The sequence below is a fragment of the Idiotropiscis lumnitzeri genome, chromosome 5, assembly GCF_059441095.1.
Source record: "Idiotropiscis lumnitzeri isolate Australia: NSW breed Sydney's pygmy pipehorse chromosome 5, RoL_Ilum_1.0, whole genome shotgun sequence".
Classification (NCBI taxonomy): Eukaryota; Metazoa; Chordata; class Actinopteri; order Syngnathiformes; family Syngnathidae; genus Idiotropiscis; species Idiotropiscis lumnitzeri.
This window is the reverse complement of record NC_142395.1, coordinates 23426412-23451681: the sequence shown is the minus strand read 5'-3', so window position 1 is coordinate 23451681 and position 25270 is coordinate 23426412. Positions and strand designations below refer to the sequence as shown.

Genomic DNA, 25270 nt, shown 5'->3' with positions numbered 1-25270 from the left:
AAATGTGTTTTTGGGAAAAGCAGCCTGAGCCTGTCCCAGTCGTTTTTGGGCCGTAGGCGGGGTTCACCCTGAACTGGTCGCCAGCTGTTAATTAGAATAATTAATGATGCTTATCTATGTGAAAACACTGGTCGCTTATGATTTCTCACAATAATCGACAACAATGATTGGGTTAGGGATATAGGGATTTTAGTGTTTGTCAAATCATCTGCTGCATGCACCTCATACACAGATCTGCATGCGAATCGTGTAATGTGGTGTCTTGATAAGTAGCTCATTCACTACCATCGGAGTAAAAAAAAAAAAAAGACGTATTTAGCCGTCAATGGTATTGAATGAGTTTTAAGTGCCACCTCAGCAACATGAAATCAATGCCTTTATTGTCAGTAGCTCCGTCTCTCGTTGTCATGGTAACACAAGCAGTTTTCTCATTGGTCCTGCAATAGAAGTGGGAGAGGCGATCACTCCTTTCTTTCTATGAGACACCCCCCCGGCCTCCTTTTTGGTTTCAGCAATTGTGTGTAAAGTCTGCTCTAATTATTGATCCTTGGGATATTTTCATGGAAATTTCGCAAACACACGTTATAAAGACATCTGTGAGCTCTTAAAAAAGGTTAGTGCCTAGCATTGGATTAAGGGTTGGTTTAGGGCGAGGCGGCCCGTTAAGCATTTTAATCCAGCCCGCCAAACTTGAAAAAAATTAAATGAATAAACCTTGTTAATTTTTTATTTTCTAAATACTCTGGTGTGTCAAACACAGATATTTTGTTGTAATGTTTTTTTTCATTTTCATTTCATTTCTGTCAAATTTTAGAACCCAATGTGGCCCACCAATTAAAAGTCTGCCCACCCCTGATTTAGGGTTTTTACAATAAATTCATCTTCATCTGAGTTGCTGTCTGAAAATCACTTTATATATAATATTCTATGAAATTATTGAAAACATTTAAATTCATTACACGCCAATAGCTGCCCGTAATAATTTCCAACGCAGGGCTATTGCGAGCAGTGCAATTTAAAGATCATCAAAAAAAAGAAAAGAAAAATCACAATGATGCGGTCTTGTTTTCACAACCTCCTCTGTCTCCATAGTGATAGTATGCGCTTGATTGACACTTTGGCGCCCAAAGTAGAATCGCATTCTATACGCATCTGTAATGGAGCATGCCTTCACAACGGTTGCGTCAGCCAAAAATCAAGCCTATACAGTCCTCACTCTGGGTTTAACTGCTCGTTGAAAGTTGACAAATTCCTCACGATCCAACGTCGATGTGAGATAAAATAGTCTCACAGGTTGCGCAAAGACCACGCCCAAGCTTCGAACGCAAAGAAAACTGGCTGAAAGCAGAAAAAGACCCCAGGAAAATATTTCTCATCAATTCCCATGATAAGACCCGACACCTGAAGTCTGACGACTCTGCCGCACTCGAAGGTTTAAATGCGTGTCCCCCTCGGCCTCCCTTCGTGCAAGCGATGACAAATAACCGCATGTACCTCACCACTTTGGTTCAGGCGTGTAGGTTATTGTAACCTCGTGACCCCTTAAATGGTTAGCCTGCGCATCTGATGTAGCTCCGGCGCTCCCACTTGGATATCACACCATAAGACCGCCCACAGAGCTCGACCATCGCTGGAATAACTTCAGCTCCCAAAGCAGCAAACAAACAAGCTGTTTTGCTGAAACTGGTGAAGCGCATACAAAAAATGGATTCATGGCGTTATGGGCTATGAACAATCAAAAAGATCGTAATAAGTAAAAAAAAAAAAACACCTCCATCACAGTTTAAAAAAAATAAAAAATAAATAAAAATCCGATTTATTTATTTTTTTCTTCACTTTCAAATCATTGTTTTTCTTCGAGTCGTTTTGCATTTTGTCTCGGCACTTTGTTTGTTTTGGAGCTCTCCGGCACATCCCCATTCATCACTGAAAATATAAAGCATTGGAATTGCAGGTTGGTGGCGGATTGATTACAGAGAGGTGCCTTGCCTCAGAAAGTAAGAATGAAGAAAAATGAAGCTTGTGTTTTCTGCTGCTCGTTCTCACACACGCGCAGATGCAAATGCCACGATCACGCAATCACATGCAATTCGCTCGCACGCACGTCCCGGCTTCATACTTAATTGCTTCTTTGATCAGGTCTAGTCTTTTTTTCACACACACACACACACACACACACACACACACCATCCATCTCGCCTATCACTGCAATTGACCGTCCAAGCTTTTTTTTTTTTTTTTTTGACAGTCATTGCGATTTATTCTGGACATTGCCTCAATCCTTCCCATGAGTGTGTGGGGAAATGATACATGTCTCATCCCTTCCTTGGTTGCCATGGTGACCGGCGACTGAGTATGCCTTCTATCTTGAAACATAATTTTGCATCAAATAAATTGCAATAAGCCACCTATTTTGCTCTTGCTACAGTTTTGAGGGGGATGTGGAATGGCAAGCGAGTTCAACCTGCCGGAAAAGTTTGAAATAGTCAAACTTTTACGTCTTTTTTTTTTTTTTTTTTTTACCAGACACCTCCTCTGTTATTCCGCCGATTTTTGCAGCAGCCAAAGTGCCTGTTCGCTTGCACATGTTTGACATTGGGCCAAAAGGGAACGTAAAAGTGATGACAATGGCGAGAAAGACAGACAGACAGGGAGAGGGTGTGGTATTTGTTCTTTGTGGGATAAATATAGAAGGTGAGTGGGTGGATTGAAAACAAGCTAACACTCGAGCCGGAAAAGAAGGGATGCAGTGCGACAGAAATAATGACGCCAAAAGAGCGAGAGAGTAAAACCACTGGGATATTACATCGATAACAGTAAGAAAGCCAGGTTGAAAAGTAATGACATTTACTAATCCGGAAATAATTGTGGTCAATATCGAGCCGGTTGGGTGACATGTTGAGAGGAGGACAGAGGTAGAGCATGCATGTGCGAGGAGGAGGAGGAGGAGGAGATGCGCGGCCGCTGGTAATCCTGACAACACGATGAGAAGGATGGCGATTGAGACCAAGCCGCTGTGGCAGAGATGCACAGTTTGTGAGATCATCAAACAGGAGGAGGGGGGCGATGAATGGGAAAGAGCTGCTTACAGAAGGAACAAACAAAAAAAAAAAGGGAGAGGTGTCACACAAAAGCCTCACTCCTTCTCTTTGATGGCTGCAGCCAATAGTTGGACACAGTTTAACTTCGAAAGATGCGCTTGATTTGAGGCCCGGCGTGCCGCGAAACAAGGGTGATGTTGTCTGATTTATGAACTGCGAATCTTCTGGTCAGGTTCTACTCCTGCTCGCCGAGACTTTCACAAAGCATGTAGAACTTTGCTATGACCCATCTACATTAATGAGCTACAATGACTTTATAGCCGGAAATGATTACAATTTTTTGTGCAAGGAATCCAGCGATATATGCTGTGTATGAGATAAAAGACAGCATATTAAATAGGCCACAGAAAAAAAAAATACAAAGCCCATGAGATGTAAATCAAAGGCAACAAGATTTAGTGTGGCGCTTTAATGAAGACTGACACAGTGGGACGATGTGCACATGTTCGGATTGTGTGCATCTCTGTGTGGATTCATGTGTGTTGCTGTTTCTACTCCTGCAAACATGCACGACTACATGGCAACATACACTCGATCGGAATGCGTGACACGTTCCGGCGACAATAAAGAAGTGAGGGTATGTGCTGGTGGATATTTTCCTTCTGCAGGTCATTTCATTCTCAGGGCATTGAATCGATGACACAGTCCCAAGTGACTGTGGAGGCAGCCCCGCTACTTTTTCACAACTGAACACCGGTGGATCAGACATTATCGGATACATTTATTGGGATGGTAGCACAATATTTTCATCTCACAATATATAAACCGATTTAGTATTAGTAATATAATATTAGTCATATTGGATCCTTCCCTTCCCTTCTTACTCTGCCCACCTTCACCTTTTTTTCCCCAGTCGAATGTCATTTTTAGTACATGCCGCGGGCCACTGTAAAATGGATGGCGGGCCACAAATGGCCCCCAGACCATAGTTTGGACACCCATGCCATAACTGCTCGTAGCATTTCAAACTCATTTTAGTTCATCGGCCGCATTTGATTTCAAGTATGCCAGTCCAGTATGTTTGTTTTATATTAAATTTTTTAATTATATTGACAGTCCATAACAAATCTGTATAATTGAATGACAGATAATCTTACTAATGCTAGAATGTTTCGAAAAACTATTGCACATTTTATGTTACCAATTACACACTTTTTTAACTGCAAATTATTATTATTATTATTATTATTATTATTATTATTATTAGTAGTAGTAGTAGTATTATTAGTAGTATTAAGATTATTATTATGATTGGTATTATTATTTATTATTATTATTATTATCATTAAGATTACGATTATTATTATGATTGGTATTATTATTATTATTATTATTAAGATTATTATTGCGATTGGTATTATTATTATTTATTATTATTATTTATTATATGATAATATAATAAAACAATATAAGGCGTCAAAGTAGTTACTTGACATTTCTACATTCTCAGTAGCTGTGTCGAATCATTGCTTTTTTTTCAACATGAAATTGTTTTGCAGCTGCGAAGCGAATTTTGTGATTATATAGCATGGTAGCGTCCACAGAAGCACATTTCCACAGGCACTTGTAAACCTTAAATGGCTTGCTTCTGTTTGACGTCACGTGATGTACTTCTGTTGTATCCTCCTTCTTATGGCTGCCCTAGAGCCTCGACGGTGCCCATGAATTGTGTGGATTATGCAACGAGTGCTACTGGAGAAAATGAAAAAAGAGGGGGCCGAAGTTTGTACGGCTTGTCAATCCCCTCTGCCAACAACTTCATGCTACTTAGGGAGTCCTCACAAAATGGTTCTAAGTTCTGGTGTTACTATGAAACTCTAAAAAGAAGCTCTTATCATCATTCAGCACAAATTTAAGGACACAAATCGAGGTTTCCCATAGATAACCCAACAAACGGCCCACGGGAACAACACCGTCACCAAATTTGCTGACGATACGACATTGGTCGGTCTGATCTCAAAAGGAGATGAGACAGCTTATAGGAAGGAGGTCCAGACTTGGTGTGAGGACACCAAACTACAGCTGAACACCGCAAAAACCAAGAAGATTGTCATCGACTTCAGGAGGAACAAGACTGTACCCCCCCCCCTTTACATCAAAGGCGAGTTTGTGGAGAGAGTCCACACATTCGAATTTCTGGGAGTAGAGAAATTCAACCTGGACAAGAAGCGTCTGCTGGCCTTCTACCACTCGTCCATCAAGAGCCTGCTGACGTACTGCGTCTCTACCCGGTACGGCGGCTGCACTGAGGCAGACAGAGTGAGGCTCCAGAGGACAGTCAAAACCGTGCCGAGGATTATTGGCTGCCCTCTCCCCTCCCTGTCGGACCTCTACACCCCCCGGTGCTTCAGCAGAGCTCACAAGATCATCACGGACAATACTCACCCGAGCTCACGCCTCTTCGACTGGGCACATCAAAACAAAGACTAACAGAAACAGTTTCTTCCCCTGAGCCATCTCCATGCTAAAATCTCGCACACAACTACCGCTTACATTGCAGAACTGCAACATAATGTGTGTTTTATTTATTTAATTTAATCTTTATTTTTTTATTTAATGATTTTATCTTTAATTAATTTCATTGCTATATTTCATTAATGATTAACTATTATTATTATTTGTTGTATTGCACTGTTGAGAGGACCTCTCCAATCTCTTTGTACACTGAGCACAATGACAATGACGGGCATTCTGATTCTGATTATCGCAACTCAATCGGCAAACAACGACAGCTAATGTAGCAGTAGCTAGCAACATGATTTTGGCAGCCATAGAATGAAATCGTTCATTTTTATCTATTTGTGTGTGTGTGAGAAGTGAATTAATAATTAGTTAATACAAATTCGATGGAAAAATATGAATGAATAAAGTGCTATCACTGCATTCGTCCAAAGAATCGACATCGCTGTATCGTAGCTTTCCGCATATCTCTGGTGGTTAGCTTCAGTGCGGTTTACCTTCATTTACTGTCGAGCGCTTGCAGATTCGCTCACCACTTAGCACACACTGGTGTGCGCTGGCCGTGTTCAACACTGCGGTGGGTTAAATGCAGTGGATACATTAAAAAAAAAAATGCCTGTAAAAAGTGCACAAATTGGTCACCCAGAACCCCGTAGCGTGATTGTTGCCTTTCGTCGTATCTCTTATATAAACGGACTCTCTCCACACTCTTTTTGCTCACTCGGACAAAGTTCATTGCTCTTAACACGTTGACTGCCATTGACGGCTAAAGACGTCAATTTATTTATTTTTTTTTACTTGGCTGGTAGTGAATGAGTTAATTGGGTTTCAGCCACTAGACAATCTGGAATCAGAGAGGCTACGCTGCACCGAATATTTCTAAGCGTGGAAAACCTCAGCAAGGCAAAGCAGTATTTCGTTGCACTGCTCTGAGTATGTTGCTCCAATATGTTACGTGATGTGATGCAAATATCTGCTAAGTCCTACTCATCCCATCTGTTCAACGTTGGGATCTGGCAGCCGAAAAGACTGCGGACAGAAGCGGGAGACAACTGGAGATTTAATGAAAGACGTACATAACGAGTGGTGAGGAGGACGAGGTGAATTGGGACGGAAAGACGGCGGAGAACAATCGGAAATTAATCTGGACACTCCAGATGGTTTCATGTTTGTTTGTGTGCGCATGTGCGGCTCATGCACGTTTTTTTTGTGTTTTTTTTTTGTACTTGCTGCAGGCGTGTGGTTATGTGTGGTTTGGGTTGCTTCGGGCATGCGGAAACATCTGGTACACCTGCAAGGAACAAGTTCTGAAAGAACAAAAAAAAAAAAAAAAGGGAGAATCTGACTTGTAAACGTTTGGTTGACTGGTTCTCGTCCTTGTCGACGCACGAGTCGTCCCCGTGGGAGAGTGCGGGTTATCTCAATAATAAAAGGTTAATAAATCAATCCGACAAACAATTACCGCCGACTTTGATGTCGGAAACACGCTGATGTATGTTCCGGTGATGTCAGGTAGAAAATGAACAAAGTCTTGCTTCAGGACAGCAGCAGCAAATTAAAAAAAAAATAAAGAAATAAAAACGAGCAGGAGTAAATGACGGTACTTTGTTAACGCTCGCAAACATTAGTCATAGAACCCACGCTGACGTTTCAAGTGGCTTATTGTTATTTGTTGTTTTGACATTTGCATGTGTTTGCGCAACTCATTTCTAGATATTTGCTCCTTTCAAACCTCAACTTGCACACGGTGTTTTAAAACCGTAACATTGACGAATTCAATTGTTGTCAATTAACTTGACAGATTATTCTCCGGCAAGGCCTGACTTTCCTCCAAGAATGAGCACACACACACACACATGCGCGCCGTCATCGTTGTAGTGTACTTTATGAATAATTAACGCTTCAAGCTACTTTGTACAGTGTCTTCAAAATCACATTCCATCGCATTCAGACGACATTTTATAATAAAAAGCCTCAAATTGACCGTTATAAACGAGTGAATGTTGACCAACGGCGTTGAGCGGCTGGCGAACAAAACATCTCGTTTGCAAAGTATCAGGTCTGATTCCAACTTTTTTATCCTCCACCGGCGACAATCATCGTGTCGTGTACGAGCGAAAAGAGGAGCCATTTGCAGCTCCCAACTGGATGAACGACCACTGAATGAACCCTCACAGCTTGCAAAGCAGGGATAATTATAACTTTTTTTTTTTTTTTTGTGGCTAGCGTAGCATTTTTTAGCGCTGTGTCTTCATTGTATTGGCAGGATGTATTATGCATTACGAATGACCTGACTTACAAGTTTTTCAAAATATTTTGCTTTCTTTAATTGATTTCAAATTTGAGACACTAAGATTTAATGTCTTATTTACTGTAAAAAAAAAAAAAATAATTTTAATATTTGATTTCGATAAGTTCGCTCACTTTAACGCTAACAAACACTATAGACAGGCGTCCAAAAAGTTCGGGCGTCCAGCAATTGCAACAGGTTTTTAAACACAAATGTTGGCGCAACACATGTAGACAGGTAATATAACTACTTAGAGGCATGTTTTTTGTTTTTTTTTTCCTTCTGGGATGAACGACTTGCGAGCGTCTCCATGTATTTGCGTATATCTGTTCTATATTGCAACCAAGTAGCCAAGGCGGTCATACTAAAAGGAGCAGCAGAATTTCAATTGAAATTAAAAAGAAAAATTGCCCAAAAACATTTGTTTTTTTTTACTCCATTTATTGACATGATTGTCGATTCGTATTGAGTAGAAAATTAGAGAGTGTGACTTTTATTAAAAAAAACATTTTTTGGGGGGGGTGAATGGAACTCATGACACAAATTAAAAGGAGTAAGAATTTCTCGTCAAAGATATAAACACATCAACCATTTTTTTTTCAAATTTTCTAAAAACCTTTGTCGAATGTGACTTTGACTATTTACAGTATGTGAACTATATAACGATTGAAATAATATTTGAAGACCAAAAGTTTCAATTCCTGATTTAGTGTTTTTGTTTGTTTTTCTTGCAGCGGAATCATGTGGCGGTGTCATCCAAGGCCTGAACGGAACGATAGAATCGCCTGGCTTCCCCCACGGCTATCCCAACTACGCCAACTGTACGTGGCTGATAATAACAGGGGAGCGAAACAGGATCCAGCTCACCTTCGTCACGCTCGCACTAGAGGAAGACTTTGATATGGTGTCTGTATTTGATGGACAACCTTCGCCTGGGAACTTAAAAATGAGGTTAGAATATAAAATTCTTTTTTTTTTTTGTGGTGATCGGTTCTTTTTCGACGCTGTCATTCGAACCTGATAAATGGTGTCAACGCACGCACTGACACATTTTCTGTCGCGCACAATTTCCTTCTGACACTAAATGTAGAGGAATGTTTGGGGTTTTTTTCAACACCGATTTTCATACTTCAATTTATGTGGCAAAAGACAACTGAGTTCGACTTAACAGCACTCACTTTCAGAACGGTTATCTTTTTGTATTTTACTGACAGTGCACTTCGCCTTAATTTTAATTTACCGAAGCAAAATCAAGTCAACAGTGTTGGGGAAGTTACTGCCTAAAATTATTTAATTGCATTTAAATATACAGTTAGAAGTTGCTTTAAAATATTATTATATTTGTAGAGTAATTAATTATTTTTCTTATTCATTAAATCATTGATTTATTATTAATCTAGACATTGTAAAACGCACATCTAAAATTTGCAACCAGGGGCTGGTAAAATGAACGAGTAATGAGGATCTTTAACTATTTAGCGTGAGGTATAATGCGAAATGTTTCGGCTCAGGTGCGTGATCACTGCCTTTGATCAGTATTTGCATTAATAATAAAATACGATATTTGTTCCAATAAATACATGAATTCCATATTGTACACCAAAAATAAAATTCTCAACATACTCTAATTATTCAGTTCACGGCACACCTCACAGAATCAAAAAGCCGAGTGTAGTCAGCTTTACCCACCCCGAAGATTTTTGGTCATAAATACTGAAAACGTTAAATATTTGATATTGTTGGGCTGACTCAATTTTGGACCCTATCATCAGAACAAATTCACTCGTAACACACCTCAGACATAAATAGAATCTTATAGGCAGACGATCCAACCGTCCGATGGACTAAGCCAGGCCGGAAGTCGGTTTTCGTCCATCCCTTTAATCGTCCCTAACCGCGTCAAATACGGCGTGTGACGAATTCAAATATTTGCACTCAGAGCAGTTTTGTGTACTGGCCCTTTATCAGCGAGTTGATCTGAGCGAGACAAATAACGAGAAGTTGGCAAAAAGACGGAAGCGATAAACACGGGTGTGTGAAGAAGCGTTTGAAAGCCCCAAATAAGCGTCATTAGTTGTGTTTAATTTGAGAAATGGGATGAAGTGCAATAAATACAGCCATAACTACAATGCCATCCGGTGCTTAATTTTTTTTTTTTCCTTTTCTTCTAAAACAATTTACTGTCAAATTGATGTCATTTTCAAGTGTGCTCTTTGAACTTTAAATTGGACTTCTTCTATCTATAAAATAAACATGTCACAGAGATGCGCCAATGTTGATCATTAACATGATCATACCAGAATGCCAAATAAGTTCAAAGGCATCGCTGAACTGGCAGCATTGCTATTTGGTGATTTGTTGCAGTGCAGTCGGGGTCGTTACAACAACGTCCAAAGAGTTGGCTCGCTGTTGGGAGCTTATTCATCACCGAGTTTGTGTGTAGGAGGGACGAGCTGGGAAGGCACATACTGTTGCGTTTCAGCTTGCTGGTGCAGTTTTGGATAACAGTGTTATTTTATTTTTTATTTTTTTGCTAAAACATTATATCCAGCAGCTTTATTATGTCTCTGAGTGAGAAGAATACCTATTTAGTGGTTTGCCCAGAGGAGGACAAAAGGACTGCTGACTGACTTCTAGAAAATACACATTTTTTTTCCCGCAGAGAGCATATCAACTCTGATGATTCAGATAATGATAGTGTAGCCATGCCTCGCTCGCTCACCAAATATATTCTGGCAAGACTATATAGAGCAGGCGTGGGCAAACTACGGCCCGGGGGCCACATGCGGCCCAAAATGTTTTAATCCGGCCCGCCAAAATGAAATGAATAAAGCTTGTTAATGTTTTATTTTCTAAATACTTCCGGTGTGTCAAAGACCGATATTTAGTTGTAATGCTGTTGTTCATTTTCATTTAAAATTAAATGTATTATTTTTCTCAGATGAGGTGAGGTTACCAAAACACTCCATCCATCTGTCAAATTTTAGAACCCATTGTGGCCCACCAATCAAAAAAGTTTGCCCACCCCTGATATAAAGCCTCTAACCAAAAAAAATGAGTCACATTTACAAGATTGCCTCCGTAGATTTGTGTTTAAACAAAAAAAAAACAACTTTACTGTGAGACAATGAAACAGTATATCGGCCCAAAAAAAAACAACTAATCAATCTCTAATTTTTCATAAATATTAAAACACATTTTATATTGGAAATAGAAATAGTTTCATGGTCAAACAGTTTGTAATCAGAAACACATTATTAACTCTACAGGTAATGTTTTAAGCAACATGTTTAACACTGTTGTCATGCTCGTGTAAAAACAAATGATCAAATTGTAATAGTGAAATGTAAAATCCATAAAACATTTGCACTAAATGTTGGTGTCGAATGTTCACGGACCTGCAAACTACCGAAAAATCAGGTCCTCTTTAGAAGCTTGCTGAACTGAGCTTGACATCTTGTTTGACTCCAACTATTTAAAAGGTGTTTAACTTGAAAACTTTTGTTGAATTCCACATGATAAGCGCTCATGGGTGTTTTACGTTTATACACCACTGCTACCACCTCCACAAAGTTTTTTTTTTTTTTTTTTTTGCTTTCGGTTAGGTTGAGAAATACATCCGCCGCAATGTTTTGCACCTTACATTGGAAGCGTGTTCCAATTAGGCAAATACAAGTTACATATCATTACGATTAATTACAATTACAGTAATAATATCTGAAGACCAAAACACAATCACAAAAGTGTGTGTCATTTTGTGTGTGTGTGTGTGGTGAAGCTTGTTGGCGCAATCATTGCTCCCCGTGCAGGCTTCACACGAGGTGAGTTGACAGCTGTGCCAACAGCCTCCAGTGAAGTCCAGCTGTGTCGAGACAACAGGAGAGTGAAGTGTACCAGCAGCTCACTTGTGCTTGGCCCCTTCGAGCCATTTTCCAATCCCTCACAGCTGATGCTCTTTTCTTTTAACGCCACTTTTTTTTTTTTTTTTCCTCGACCCATTGAAAGCGGCACTTTCATTCTGCTAATGATAATAATCGGCAATTAATGATGTGATTATTTTACACCTTAAGCTTCAAAGTGTCAGTGTTTTAAATAATAACCTGATAGTTTCAAAACATACTTTACGTCAAAATGTATGTGGAAGTTGTCGTCAATTTAAACACCTGTTAGGAATGTAAAGATTATCGATGAAAATGAAAAAAAAATTTGAAAAATACAAAAATAAAAAAAATAAATTATTGATATAGGATTTATAATAACAATATACATATATTTTATTCTACATTAATTTATTTTCATGTTTAGGTTTAGAACTCATGAAACACTGATAAGACAAAAATATAGTTAAGCAGTCAAATTGATTTTTATTTTCAATTTTTGGGTAAAATTACAAAAAAAGTTACTCTGTGTAACAAAGACAAAATGCAGATATTCAAATGAAAATATTTTTTAGTTATAAAATTAGTTATTCGTTTGGGGGTGGGCGGAGGACAAATCAAAATTTAACCAAATTGAAATCGGGAACTGAAAATCGAAAATTGAATGAAATTGAAGGTTTAGTGAATCGTTACAGCCCTGGCAACTAAAAATGCAATTTTCCACACAAAATGCTCTAAAGTCAAAGCAAAAAATCAGCCGTATGACGACTTGGGTCACTCATATCTCAAGGCACTACCGTATACTTTTTTTCAAATATAAACAAATATATTGCAGCTCGTTTTTTTTTTTTGTTTCTCAACTGTTGTCACATGCCGAACCACATTTTCCTATTGTAGCAAAGTCGCAACCCACATTAATGGACTGTTAAGGAAAAATATACTGTCAAAAAGAGTCTACCCTGTAAATCGTAACTTTTTACTACCTGTCCGCTACCCACTTTTGCGTTCCAACCCACCAGTTGTGAAACACTGAAATGGTATATTATGTAACATGTGATATTTGACTACATTTCAAAATTGGCTCTGATCTAAATGAAACTTAGCCCATCGCAACTAAGCTCCCTCACGAATGTCATTTCCTCCCTGATTTTACAAGTGACAAAGATTGAAGCCTTTACGGTGGTCTGTTCATTCTGGCTGCTCGTGTTTTACGGCTGTGTGTGTGGAATCAACGGAGGTCTGTTGAGCGACCTAAAACCTGCCTTCTCCCCACACTGACGTGAACCCATCACTTGTGCTCGCGTGGTCGTTCGGAGCAAAAGCAATCGGAGCTTGAATGCCTTCTTTTGTTCTCAAAGAGGAGTCCGGCGATATCTTTCTCTCGCAGACAGCCGTGCAACTGCCCTCAGACCTTGTGTGGGGAAATTTTGCAATCTCGTCGAAAAGACGGGCTGACCTGACATCTGAGGCTTCTCCTCGGCGGCCCCAGCTGTGCATCAGCAGCAGTAAATCTCCTCCATCCCACTCACGCTGATGAAAGATGGCAACAGTGTGCGCATCTTTATTTCTTATTTGTTTTTGAAACAGAAAAGCCGCTTCACCACAATCGCCAAGATCCGCCCACCGCTTGCTGAAGTTAAAAATGCCCATCCTCGCCGTATCCTTAAATTCCAAATTCCTGTCAAACCATTTTTTTTTCTTCTGTATTGAAAAATGAAGACTTGAAGTAACACTTTGATTTATGGGAATATGGGTAGGTTGCAACATTTTAGAATATGCTGAGGAAGATGTTTAAAAGTTACTTTTCAATTGCCACTCTGCAGCTTGTCACCACGGAAATCAAATGCATTTGAGTGAAATCCAGCTGACCGTAGACACTTTTTACTGCCACCATCTCTCATACTTACCCACTGTGAATTATTGAAAGGCCATCTTAAAGTAGGGACCCAAGTTTTGAAAATGGAGTTTATTGCTGAAGAATGCGTGGATTTGCTGTGTTAGCATAATGTTTGGGGATATTGGTATTGATTTGATTAGCTCGTTGGATGCTTGCTAATCATGTTCTGCTGCATTTCGCAGTATGGAGATAATAGTGTCAGTTCATCTTCTGCGATTGGTAATGTTGTCTAGTTAACTGTATTTTAGTGCTAGCACAGGTGCTAACGGTACTGTTCAGTAGGGTATACTGGATTGCGGCTTTGAGTTTATGTGGGAGTAATTGTGGTATTTCGGCGAAAACAATACGTTTTCCTTATTTGTAATCACTCGAAGTGGACCTCGATCATTTTTTTTAAATGAAAAATATTTACGTAGCAGTTTTGAGTTGTAATACTAACGTTCAACACTAGATGGCACACATTGTTTTATACCGTCTCTAATCAGAGAAGAAGAGGACCAAATTAGGTCAAGAAATTGTCTTTCAGATCAAATAGGATGAAAATTATACGCTCACCAAATTATTTAAACGCAAACATTTCTGTCTAGTTCGCTGAGATGAAACGGAGACGCCACAAAAAAAAAATAAACTCGATCTCATACGACCCCAGGCTATTTTTATAATTTTTTTATTTTTATTTTATTTTATTTTTTTTTAGTTCGTTTGACATGCATGTGGAGCTAAAACATTTGTGGATGAGTGTATTCAATGGATTGTATTCTTTTTTTTCTGAGTTGATGCCCCCATACTTCTGCACTACGCCCCGGGGGGGGGGGGCAATGGATGACTCTTCCGTACATCGGTTCAATAATATCTTTTTTGATTTTCTTGTTGCCTTCCTCTTTCGGTGCCTTGGAGAGTTTCTTTGCTGGGGGAAGATAGAACATGGCCAAGTAAAGACGTAGACAGTGTGTATGTGTGAGGGGAAAATTGCTTGTCTTCCTTTCTGCATGTCTGATTACAATCCCAGATTAACCTGTCAAACATATTTCGTGTCAACAACTTCAGAAGTGTGCTTGCATCGTCAAAGTTCCACTATCCCATCACTTCTTGCGAGTACAGTGTAAAACCGACGCGTTCCTGTGAAAAATAGGCCAACACTAGATAACCAGGCAATGGAACTAATCCAAGACTACCGCAAGAGAAGCAAAGAGTGACATGAAGAGGGAGCGAGGGGAGGGGAGGAAGGTAGGAAGGATGGTTGGGGGGGGGGTTGAGGTGAGGAGGGAGGCACAGACGCACGCCAACAAAGCGACCCGGGGCCAACCGAAGACTTAAACGCACACATGCACGCACACAGACACGCACAAACACACAAGGGGGATGCTAAAGCTAGTCGAACTAAGTCCCTCTGCACTTGGTAGTTCTGTCCGTCTGCCTGTGTCGTATTGTGTTCTTGATAATTCTCTAAGCTGCTTCGACTTGTCACCAGCTCATCACAAAGTTGAGCGCAGTTTCCACATTAAGAGTTGAACGGGGAAAAATATAAGTGAATGCCGCAAGATCGGCAGCTGATACACATATTTGGAGGCGACATATGAATTCATTTCCTTCACATATTTTAACACGGGCTTAAAATTTCTAAGCGTGATTTCAAATCTTAACATCTTTTTAGAAGTGACCAGCAAACTCTGGCAGGTAAACTTGTAGAAATGCTGTTGTGTGTTTGTGGAAACGTTGGGTGGATGCTAGCAAGCTAGCTAAAGTAAAGAGCTAACTCTCTTACGGTTGCTAAATGCATGGCGTTGCCATAGCGTCAATGACAACTGTGTCTCAAAGTCTTGGGAAGCTGTAGACAATGTTGAAATCAATCTGTTCTGGCTTTTGACTTTTTGTACGTCTCTAAAAATGGGAAGACTCTAACTTGGAGGCTAAAATCAATGCGCAGCATCATCATTTGCTAGTAAATTGATCTAACTCAACTTTACGGACATTCACTCACCTGATGACGCACAATGGCACATTATTTAATTAATAAAACAATGGCAATAATTACAATCTTAAATAATGGTATGATTGTAAACTAATGATAAATGTTTAATAGTGTAAAGAAAATCCAAGTTATGAAACATATTTCCAGGTTTATAATGCTGTTACTGTATTCCCAATAAAAAAAAATATTTTTAGGCAGGGAAAAGATTAAATTTTCCCTCCCTCACAAAAAAGGACAATGTCTATCATCAAGAAAAAAAGGTTGCTTCAGAAACGGAGAAAATCCGAGCTTGTCACAATCACTAGCTGTGTTTTTTGTTTCAGTTTTGAAGCAGGCATGCTTTGAGATCCTTCTTGCAAACTCCTTTCTCAAAGCTCTGGCATCAGTCCTAGAAAAGTTTCATCCAATCCGATCATTTAACCTCACACTTACCTCTTGTTAAGTTATCCAATGTAATTGGAAAATGTGAGCGAGAATCCGCAACGTGTACTAGCATCAGTTGCTAGTATCTAATTTAGGAGTGAGATTTTTATTTCTTTTTTCTCCCTTGGCCAAAGTCTTCTTTAGAATGCAGAGCATAACGTACGTGCTTGTTAATTTTTCAAGTAGAGCCTCTAACACCTAAATAGTCTGCCGTTAGACTGAATGAAAGTGACAGAGACGGTCACTGGGGGCAGGCTTGGAAGCGTTTCAGCAGGAGTTGACGGTAGGACTGATGAGAATATTTAGGTCAGCGGGCCTCCTACTGCACTAAAACACCTGTTAATGCTGAGAGACAGCACCGAGGAGAGATGAAATAAGAGAAAGCCGAGTTGGGCAAGCAAAGGTGAAAAGCAGCCGAGTCACCATTTTGACACTTCATTTATAGGAAACTGAGGCTATGCTCCGGTTGAGATTTGCTTAACTCATTCACAACCAGCCCAGTAAAAAAAAAATGGATTTTGACGTATTTATCCGTCAATGGTATTGAATGAGTTAAGTTGTCTCCAGGTTGTCTTTTTGACGCACATAATCCTCATTTTGATGCCATAAATTGCTTCTCCACAATGGTTACTCCTTTGTACGCACAACAAAAATGCTGTATTTATAAAGGTGCCAGCTTGGCAAGTTGATTAGTTTGTCAAAATTAAATTAAATCAAGTTACCTTAAATTTTACTTACTCTAGGTTGCTAATGCTAATGCAATAAATCTTTGGACAGGTTCTACATTGGTTCTCTGGGCACTATGCGGTTACCGCCCACTGCTCCTCAAGGATGGGCTCAATGAAGGGATTGTTGTACATTAACATTGTTTAAACACTCCTTTAAATGTCTGTACTCTACAAACAGTATCGCGTATGCATTTACTCAGGTCAGTTTTAGTTAAGGGCAGGGGTGTGCAAACTTTTTGATTGGTGCGTTCTAAAATTTGACAGAGGGGCCGAATGAAAAATAATTTCCCCATTGTGGGACTAATAAAGGACATCTTTATTAGCATAAAAAAAATTGGAGGCAGGATTCAAACATTCACTGGATGACAGGACATAAGAATGGAATGGAAGTCCACATACCTGCTCCCCCTTTCATTAAAAAGTGTGGCAATAAACGACACAAAAAAAATTGAAAAACAAAGCGACGAGGAAACCAATCCAAACCTGCACCGGAAGGCTCGCCGATTAATCGGCGCTGACATTATACAGCCTTTTTTTTTTTTTTTTTTTTTTTAATTGAGCTGCAACAGCGGGAGGAGTTAGTAAGGCGCCGTCGTATCTATAGTACAACCTGAATAAAATGTGTTGGGCCTAGCAATTGATTCCTGCTTTGCATTTTCCAAATGGCATACATCATAAGACATAATGCGCACAGGCGTTTAGATACCACGCCACTGGCGCTCTTCTCCGCACTGCTCGACTGGCTGACTAACAGGCTGACTGAATGGCTGCCTGTCATTTTTAGAACATCTGAGCTGGGATTTATCCTCCCTTTTTTTTCTCCCCTCCTCCCTTTGGGTGTTTGCATGGTGTGAATATGAAATCAACACACCTTGAATGCCCACATAGAAATATGTGGGAGAAAAAGTTCATGAAACGGTTTTTCATGACGGTGCGTTCGGAATCGCAGTACATTTCAACCACCGGAAACTTGACAATATTAGTAGAGATGCCGCGTAACATTTTTTCTTGTCTGTGGACAGGGGATGTATACGCTATAATCAAGAATGGCTTGTCAGTGGATCCATAAAGATGAGTGCAGGGTGTTATGTTTGCACGAGGCAATTCTCTCCCATTTGTCATGCGGCTGACGTTATTTCCTTCTTTCTCGCCGTCTGAGTGTGCAAACTCACGAGCATGTTCTCAGACACACTCGCGTTTAATATGCATATGTATGAATGCTTACAATTTGGTGGGTGGATTGAAATGTCAAATTTGCTTGTGAAGGCCGATTGTATTGCAAATAATTGGAACATTCTATTTTGTGGTTGACTTGTGTGCGAGTCGGTGTTGAGGTTGGTTTTCCGAGGTTATTATATGAGTTGTCCTCGCAAATTGTGCAGACCTGTTCTCTCATTAATCCATCGATGATGTGTGCATGGCAGATCCATATAGAGCAAACCCAAAGAGACAACAACTTTATCTATGTGGAGATCATCTGCTGGCTTTGTGCCCGAAGAAATAGATTCAACAAAGTGGAATCTTTTGGATAGAGCACAAAAGAATAAAAATTCTGGCCATAAACCATTTTATTATTATTAATTAATTAATTTTTTTTTTTCTCGTAGTGATCTTGAAAAAAATGAAATGCCACACAAAAGTATGAATCCTCAAATAATTTTGAGCTGGTCTTAATTTACTGAAATCTGGTCATGTTTAATGGAACACAAAGCAGGTATACATTAAATGCCCCTCCATTGTGGGGGTTACGTTCCAGAACACCCCCCCCCCCCGCAATAAGTGAAATCTGTGATATCGAAACACATCCTTGGCATGTTATTAAAACATTTGTGGCAGTTTTTAAATTGTATTTTTACGGTCTTTAAACACACTTTTAAAGGATACATCCATCCATCTATTATCTATATTGCTTCTCCTCACTTGGGCCGCGGGGGGTGCTGGAGCCGATCCCAGTTGTCTTCGGGCAGTAGGCGGGGGACACCCTGAACTGGTTGCCAGCCAATCGCAGGGCATACAGAGACAAACAACCATCCGCGCTCACACTCATACCTAGGGGCAATTTAGAGTGTTCAATCGGCCTGCCATGCATGTTTTTGGAATGTGGGAGGAAACCGGAGTACCCAGAGAAAACCCACGCAGGCACAGGGAGAACATGCAAACTCCACACGGGAAGGCCGGAGCCAGTAATCGAACCCTGCACCTTTGTGACGTGCTGACCAATCGCCACCGTGTCTCCCGACAGGTGAAATGATTTTTCAAATTTTCTCTCATGGCACACTCGTGAGCCACGCTACTCTGGTCGGCAATTCCTGCTCCGGTAGATAGAAATAAGTGATGACAAATAACTGACAGCTGCCAAATCCGATGGACCGGCCAAGGTGATTTGTCACACGAAACACACCTAAAATGAATATTTCAGGCGGGATCTTGCAACGCACTCCTTTTGTAGTTTATCCAAAATTCATTCCTACCTAGCAAAAAAACTTCGGAGTGGACAAAAATTGCTGGCAAATGTGGAGCTGCTGACACGGAGGAGGGAAGGAGAGATAAAAATGGAATGTGTGTTAAGTGTAGAGGCTGCGTGTTCACTTAAAAATCATCGAGGGAAGATTGATGTGAGCCTGTAAATGTCGTTAATACTCAGAGCAAATGGAGATTGGATGTTGGCAGGCGGAGGAGATGGCATCTTGAACCTTCTGCTGGCAGGGTTACCAGCCCGGGCCATCAGACCTTTACAGTTGCCACTTTAGTGTTAATACAATCACTTCACTGCAGAGCCACCGCTGCGCACATCGCATCCCAAGAACTAGTACTGGTCCACTGGGCAATATATCAGATTCTTATGTGCAATCTTTGAATTGGAACACACACCAGAGACTAAAGCCGCGTCCCAAAGAACAGGTTTTTTCTCTTGCGCTCTGTCTCGCTCTTGCCATGACGTTTATAGTGATCAGGGAATATCTTTAAAGGTTGATCAATATCATTTCTCAAATCTAAAAAAAAAAAAAAAAAAAAAAAAGGCAATTTGAGTTGGTGTGGTGCTTCCTTAAGGCAGACAAAAACAGCTCCCACAGAAGATGGTCTTGATTTGTCCAAATATTTACGATTTGCTTGTGAAACTTATTTTGGGGTAACTTTTGTGTTTCATCATCTTAACATAATGCGTTGATGCTAGTGAGATTCCAATTTAGGAAAATAAATCCCTTAAGTGCTGACCATGTAAAGGAAAAAAAATCTGAAAATATACTGAGAAGATACATTTTTAACACCTTGACGCGTTCCTAAAAAAATAAAATAAAAATGCATAAATACTTATTATAACAGCTGAATGTGTTTGAAGTGTCAAACAATTGAATCCAACGTCACGAGAACAGGGAATGATGGCAGACAGGATATCGGGGGTCTCCGGTTACCATGGTGATGATATCCCATTGAAAAGTAGAACACCTTGATGACCCTTTTAAACCTAAAGTTCTAATGCAGGGGCTGCAACGTAGTCAAACAAACACAAGTCGAACAGCAGTCAAGAGCGGACACACAGCAGGCGATGGATAACACGGAAAAAAGTGAAAAGAGCTCAACTGAGAAACAATGATTTGTCAAGTGATGATTAACTTTTTAACTGTCGGATAAATGTTCACATGTAGGGAAGCCGCACCAGACTATAAGCCACAGTTTGAAAAAAAAAATAGTTGTGATTTTGTACTGTGAATGCACATAAAGGTACATAAACTGATTTATTACTTTTAACACGGCAACAACTTTGCTAATTAAAACAGAACAGAACCAAGAGAAAAAAAAAAAATTGTATTTTTATGAACTACACAGCGCCCCTACTGGTGAAAGAAAAAGCTGCACCGTAGTATTAGCGGCATGGTTCGAAATCTAGGAAAAAAATAGCCGCTTATAGTCGGGGAAAATCCAATACGTATATGCAATTTTGTGTCATGACTGTCGTGGACAGAACAGGCATCAACTCACTGAACGATCTCCATCCGCGTTTGCAGAAAGGTATGCTCATCTTTCCTCCACACAGCTGCTGTCCGTCTCGATATGCAAAGTCCCCCTTAAGTCCTGGCAAATATGCACACTAAGATGCGGCTGCTCACCCTCTTGAGTCAAGTCCCTTTTTAGCAGGGGGTAAATTCTGTTCTTTCCTCGCAAACTCTCGGATCTAACTGATCGCGCTGTTTAAATGATAGTCCACGGTCCTTTTCAACTTACAGACCGTTGGATGTTATTTCCACATCATTGTTTTAAATCCACACCAAGTTCCAGAAAACAACTACTGGAGATCTCCACTTCCTGTTCCAAGAGCTTTGCCGTGACTTCATTGGCCCACATTGTTGCTTGTCAGCATCCCTTGTTCGGACTGATGAGTTCAATTGGGTGTGGTATTTTGAAGTGGAAACCAAAAAAAATTAATAAAAAAATGTATCTGAGAAGAGCTTGGTAGAACTGAGATTCTTGAACCAGTCAAGTGGTTGGGAACTTCTTCTTTTTGCTCTCAAGGTCCCAAGAGTAAACTGTCTCGATCAGTCATGCATGGGCAAACTACGGCCCGGGGGCCACATGCGGCCCGTTAAACGTTTTAATCAGGCCCGCCGAACTTGGAAAAAAATGAAATAAGTCAACCTTGTTTTATTTTCCCTGTAATTCTGATGTGTCCCCACTAGGAGGCGCAATCTAAGACATATTTTGTTATGATGCCTTTGTTCATTTTCTTTTCAAATGAAAGCATATATTTTCTCTATCAAAAAGTTTGCCCACCCCTGATCTAGATCAATATAGATGCGTCGTTAATCGGTAAACACAAAACACAAAATTCCCAGCTACCATCGACAAAGGCTTGAATTTATACTGCTGATCTTACAACTTTATTGTAGACCTCTTCTTCACCTTAATATTAATATTATAATAATATTCTAAAAAATTATGTCAAAAAAATCATTGTCCCATAGCAAAGCTAAATTTATTAAAAATATCATTTGGAGCGTTTGAAGCTTGATACCAATGTCGATAGCCGGTATCGGGACCATACTGGTTGGTACTCGCCGCTTATAAAAAATTGTTCAATCTCGTCTGATATCAAGTCCTGAATTACGGTGAATACAACCCTAACCAAAAGCCAGTAAATCTTTAACTGTCCAGTTCCATTTAAATGATATTAGACTTTTGTTATCAGGTGCTGGGATTGCGGCCACTAAAATTCCATTTCAGTTGAATGTTGATTTCAGACTTTGAAGGCTCCATCTGTATCCTTCGTATTCATGCACATCAGCTTTTGTGCAATTATGCATTTTCTCAGTCCATAATCCTTCTGGACCTTTTTGGGATATATAAAACAGACTTAATTGCAAGTTGTTACCAACATGAATTAGCTCATAAATAAACTCTCAACTGCTGACTGAGCACGTAGATTTGTATTGTCCCGATGCCAAGTAAAGTACAATACAGACACAGATGGGGGGGTGTTAGGATAATTGCAATCCTGCAGATCGAGTGCATTTGCTCATTTAGTAAGTACAGACTCAACCTTTTCTCGAAACAGAGAGGCGTTTCATCGTAGTACCGGCAACCTTCAAGCGTATTGGATTCCCCATCGGAGCCATTCTAATGGTCTGGATAACAACGCAGCGGCCATTTCACGGAGTAATAACATTCAAAACGAGTACTTGAGATGTGCAGTCTAGTTGGTGGTGATGTTGCAGCACAGAGAAGGAACAAATGATTCCCTCCATCAATGAACAATTTGAACATTTGTCACATATCCTGATATCTAATGATGTCTCTCAACATGATGTACAACACACTGATTCCACATTCACCGACTGATGACACAGCATCAGGAGCAGCGGGGGACACAAAACAAGCTCCAGGCCATCCTGGACTTTGCCAACCATCGTCTTCACCTCGGTCGCAACGGGCGACTCATTTCAGTACACTTCAGGAGGTCCTTTGTCCCAACAGCAATTAGACCGTTTAAGGTCTCAAATGAGGGCAACGTGGCTCATGACTGGGGTCTAATTATTTACTTTGATCATTTGGATTCAGTGGTTGATTGCTAGCTGCCTGTCTTAGCCTGATTAGTGGATTAATGTGAATGTGCAAATGGATTTATTTTGTTGCATTGACTGGGAGCTGAATTTCCCCAGTAAAATTAATTATCTATCTAGCTATCCAGCTCTATATGGAAGAATGTTCTTCCTAGGGATAGAATGATTATCAACGGGGCTGATTATCGGGGCCGATATTTGGAATTTTGCCGATTATCGTCAACGGAGCTGGTTTTATTGTATTTTGGCTCGCTGTAGCACACTTCTCTCTCTGCTGTGCTCGTGGCCCTGCCTGCAGAAGCAGATTTGCCCGCCTACAGCACCATATGATTGGCTCCTTGTGCCGTGGGTAGCGGCCAATCAGCAGTAAAGTTGCCTGTTTGTTTTTTCACCTCGGGTCACACGCTCTACGGGAGAGGTCCCGCGAGCAGAGGAAGGTAAGGCAACAGACTTTGCTCAAATTTGAATAAATATCAGTCTTTCAGTCTACACTTTTTGTTCGACTTTTAAAACTAAGCTGTTTATTTTTTGAGATCTAAAAAAGCTTTAACATGTTGTAAATCCCGAAAGTTGATTAATGAATATGTACTTAAAAGTCATATAAACTAAATCGAGTTTTGGAATTTTTAGTTTTTAAAATTTTGACACCATTTGACACCTTTTTTCAACAAATGAATATCGGCTTCAAATATCGGTAATCAGCCTCCATGATTACTAACGATCGGTATCGGCCCTAAAAAAAATCATATCGGCCGATCACTCCTGACCATTTTGGTTGACTGTCTGAATTAAAACAACAGTGCCTACCTGTGTTTTTATTATGGTTTTGAGATATATGGGCATGGATATATGCGGTTGGGCGCATAAAGCACACACACATACATGCAGCAAGAGTGTGTAAAGGTGCCCTTGCCTGACACCCTTTAGGGGATGTATTTGACTTTTAAGGCTTTTAACGTTCACACTTTGTCAGAAATCCTCACAGATGTAGCCATGCGCAGTCACTCAGGCACGTACAACACACGCTCGCACACAAAAAGGGACAGTTACCTGCATGAAGAGGACATGTGTCGTGGGATTCTTAGATACACCTGACACTGAAGACAGGCTGATGTAAGGGGGAGGAAGAGGGAGGTGGACAGAACGTAGATGGGTAGGGAGGGTGGTGGTGGGTGGTGGGGGGGGTTCTCCTGATGCTCATTTCCTACATCTAATCCCCCCCCCACCCTTCGCTTCGTTTGCTCTCTCTCAGAAGCAAAGAGAATTCATTTGAACGGTTTGTCAAATAATGCCTTTCCCCGCACAGTGGACTGGTGATGTGGGGACGGTGTGTGTGTGTGTGTGTGTGTGTGTGTGTTTATGTGGAAGGGGAGCTTGCCCTACTTTAGAGCAGTCGTTCCTCTGTTGATATTGCCCATAGCAGTGGATTATATGCTTTTCATTGTGGTCGTACACAAAATCACAGAGATACACACACACACACACACACACACATTGACAACAATGCAGAAGAGCACCGCAGAAGCGTACACGTGGATCGGTGGTGACAACCACAAGGAAAAGTAAACAGTAAAACTATGAGTGGAAAGTTATTTCAAAAGCAAGGTTCAAGAATAAAGTTGCGATATTATGAGGGGGAAAAAAATGCGATATTCCAAAAATAAATTGATGAATTGTTATGAAAAAAAAACAAAACAAATATTTTGATGAAAAAAGTCCAAATCATATTTTTGGATGAAGCCATTTTGAGCAATTATATTTGTCAAAGTGTCCAAATTCCCAGCTACCATCGACAAAGGCTTGAATTTATACTGCTGATCTTACAACTTTATTGTAGACCTCTTCTTCACCTTAATATTAATAATATAATAATATTCAAAAAAAATTATGTCAAAAAAATCATTGTCCCATAGCAAAGCTAAATTTATTAAAAATATCATTTGGAGCGTTTGAAGCTTGATACCAATGTCGATAGCCGGTATCGGGACCATACTGGTTGGTACTCGCCGATCGGATACCAGAGTTTGAAGGCGGTACTCTATTTAAAAGTTTTCTTAGCAGGACAATTGGGAAGCAACTTCTGTTTACATTGCCGGCATTCATCCACATGTGCAGCATCATTGCACGCATATTGACTTTTGCCAAGTGATTATCCGGTTATGCAGGCTTTTCAAATGTAGGCCTTATTAATTTGTACTGAATTAATTAACTCGATCACTTTGGGTCGCGGATACACATTGATGCGATTCATTTAAATGTAATGAAAAACAGAACATTGCACAGCTGCCCTGCCTCGAACAGATTTGTAGCTCTTTGCAGTTTCTGCCAAGTTTGCGCCTGGAGGACCGCAAAGCAGCATAGAGAGGGAGGGGGAGGGGGGGGGGGGGACTTTTGCAGTGTGGATAGGTGAGTCTTACATGGTTAACATTGCAGCTTTCTTTGATTACAATGGAAGCTTTCCAGTA

General features: G+C 40.2%; 1 protein-coding gene across 1 annotated transcript in view; it reads left to right on the top strand.

The window, feature by feature from the left end:
- The window catches only part of LOC148337336 (CUB and sushi domain-containing protein 1-like), a 377282-nt gene that overhangs the window by 121101 nt on the left and 230911 nt on the right, over positions 1 to 25270 (top strand). The window contains exon 4 of the mRNA XM_088296642.1: positions 8586 to 8802. Within this exon, the coding sequence (XP_088152768.1) occupies positions 8586 to 8802 (217 nt within the window). The remainder of the gene's footprint in view (positions 1 to 8585; positions 8803 to 25270) is intronic.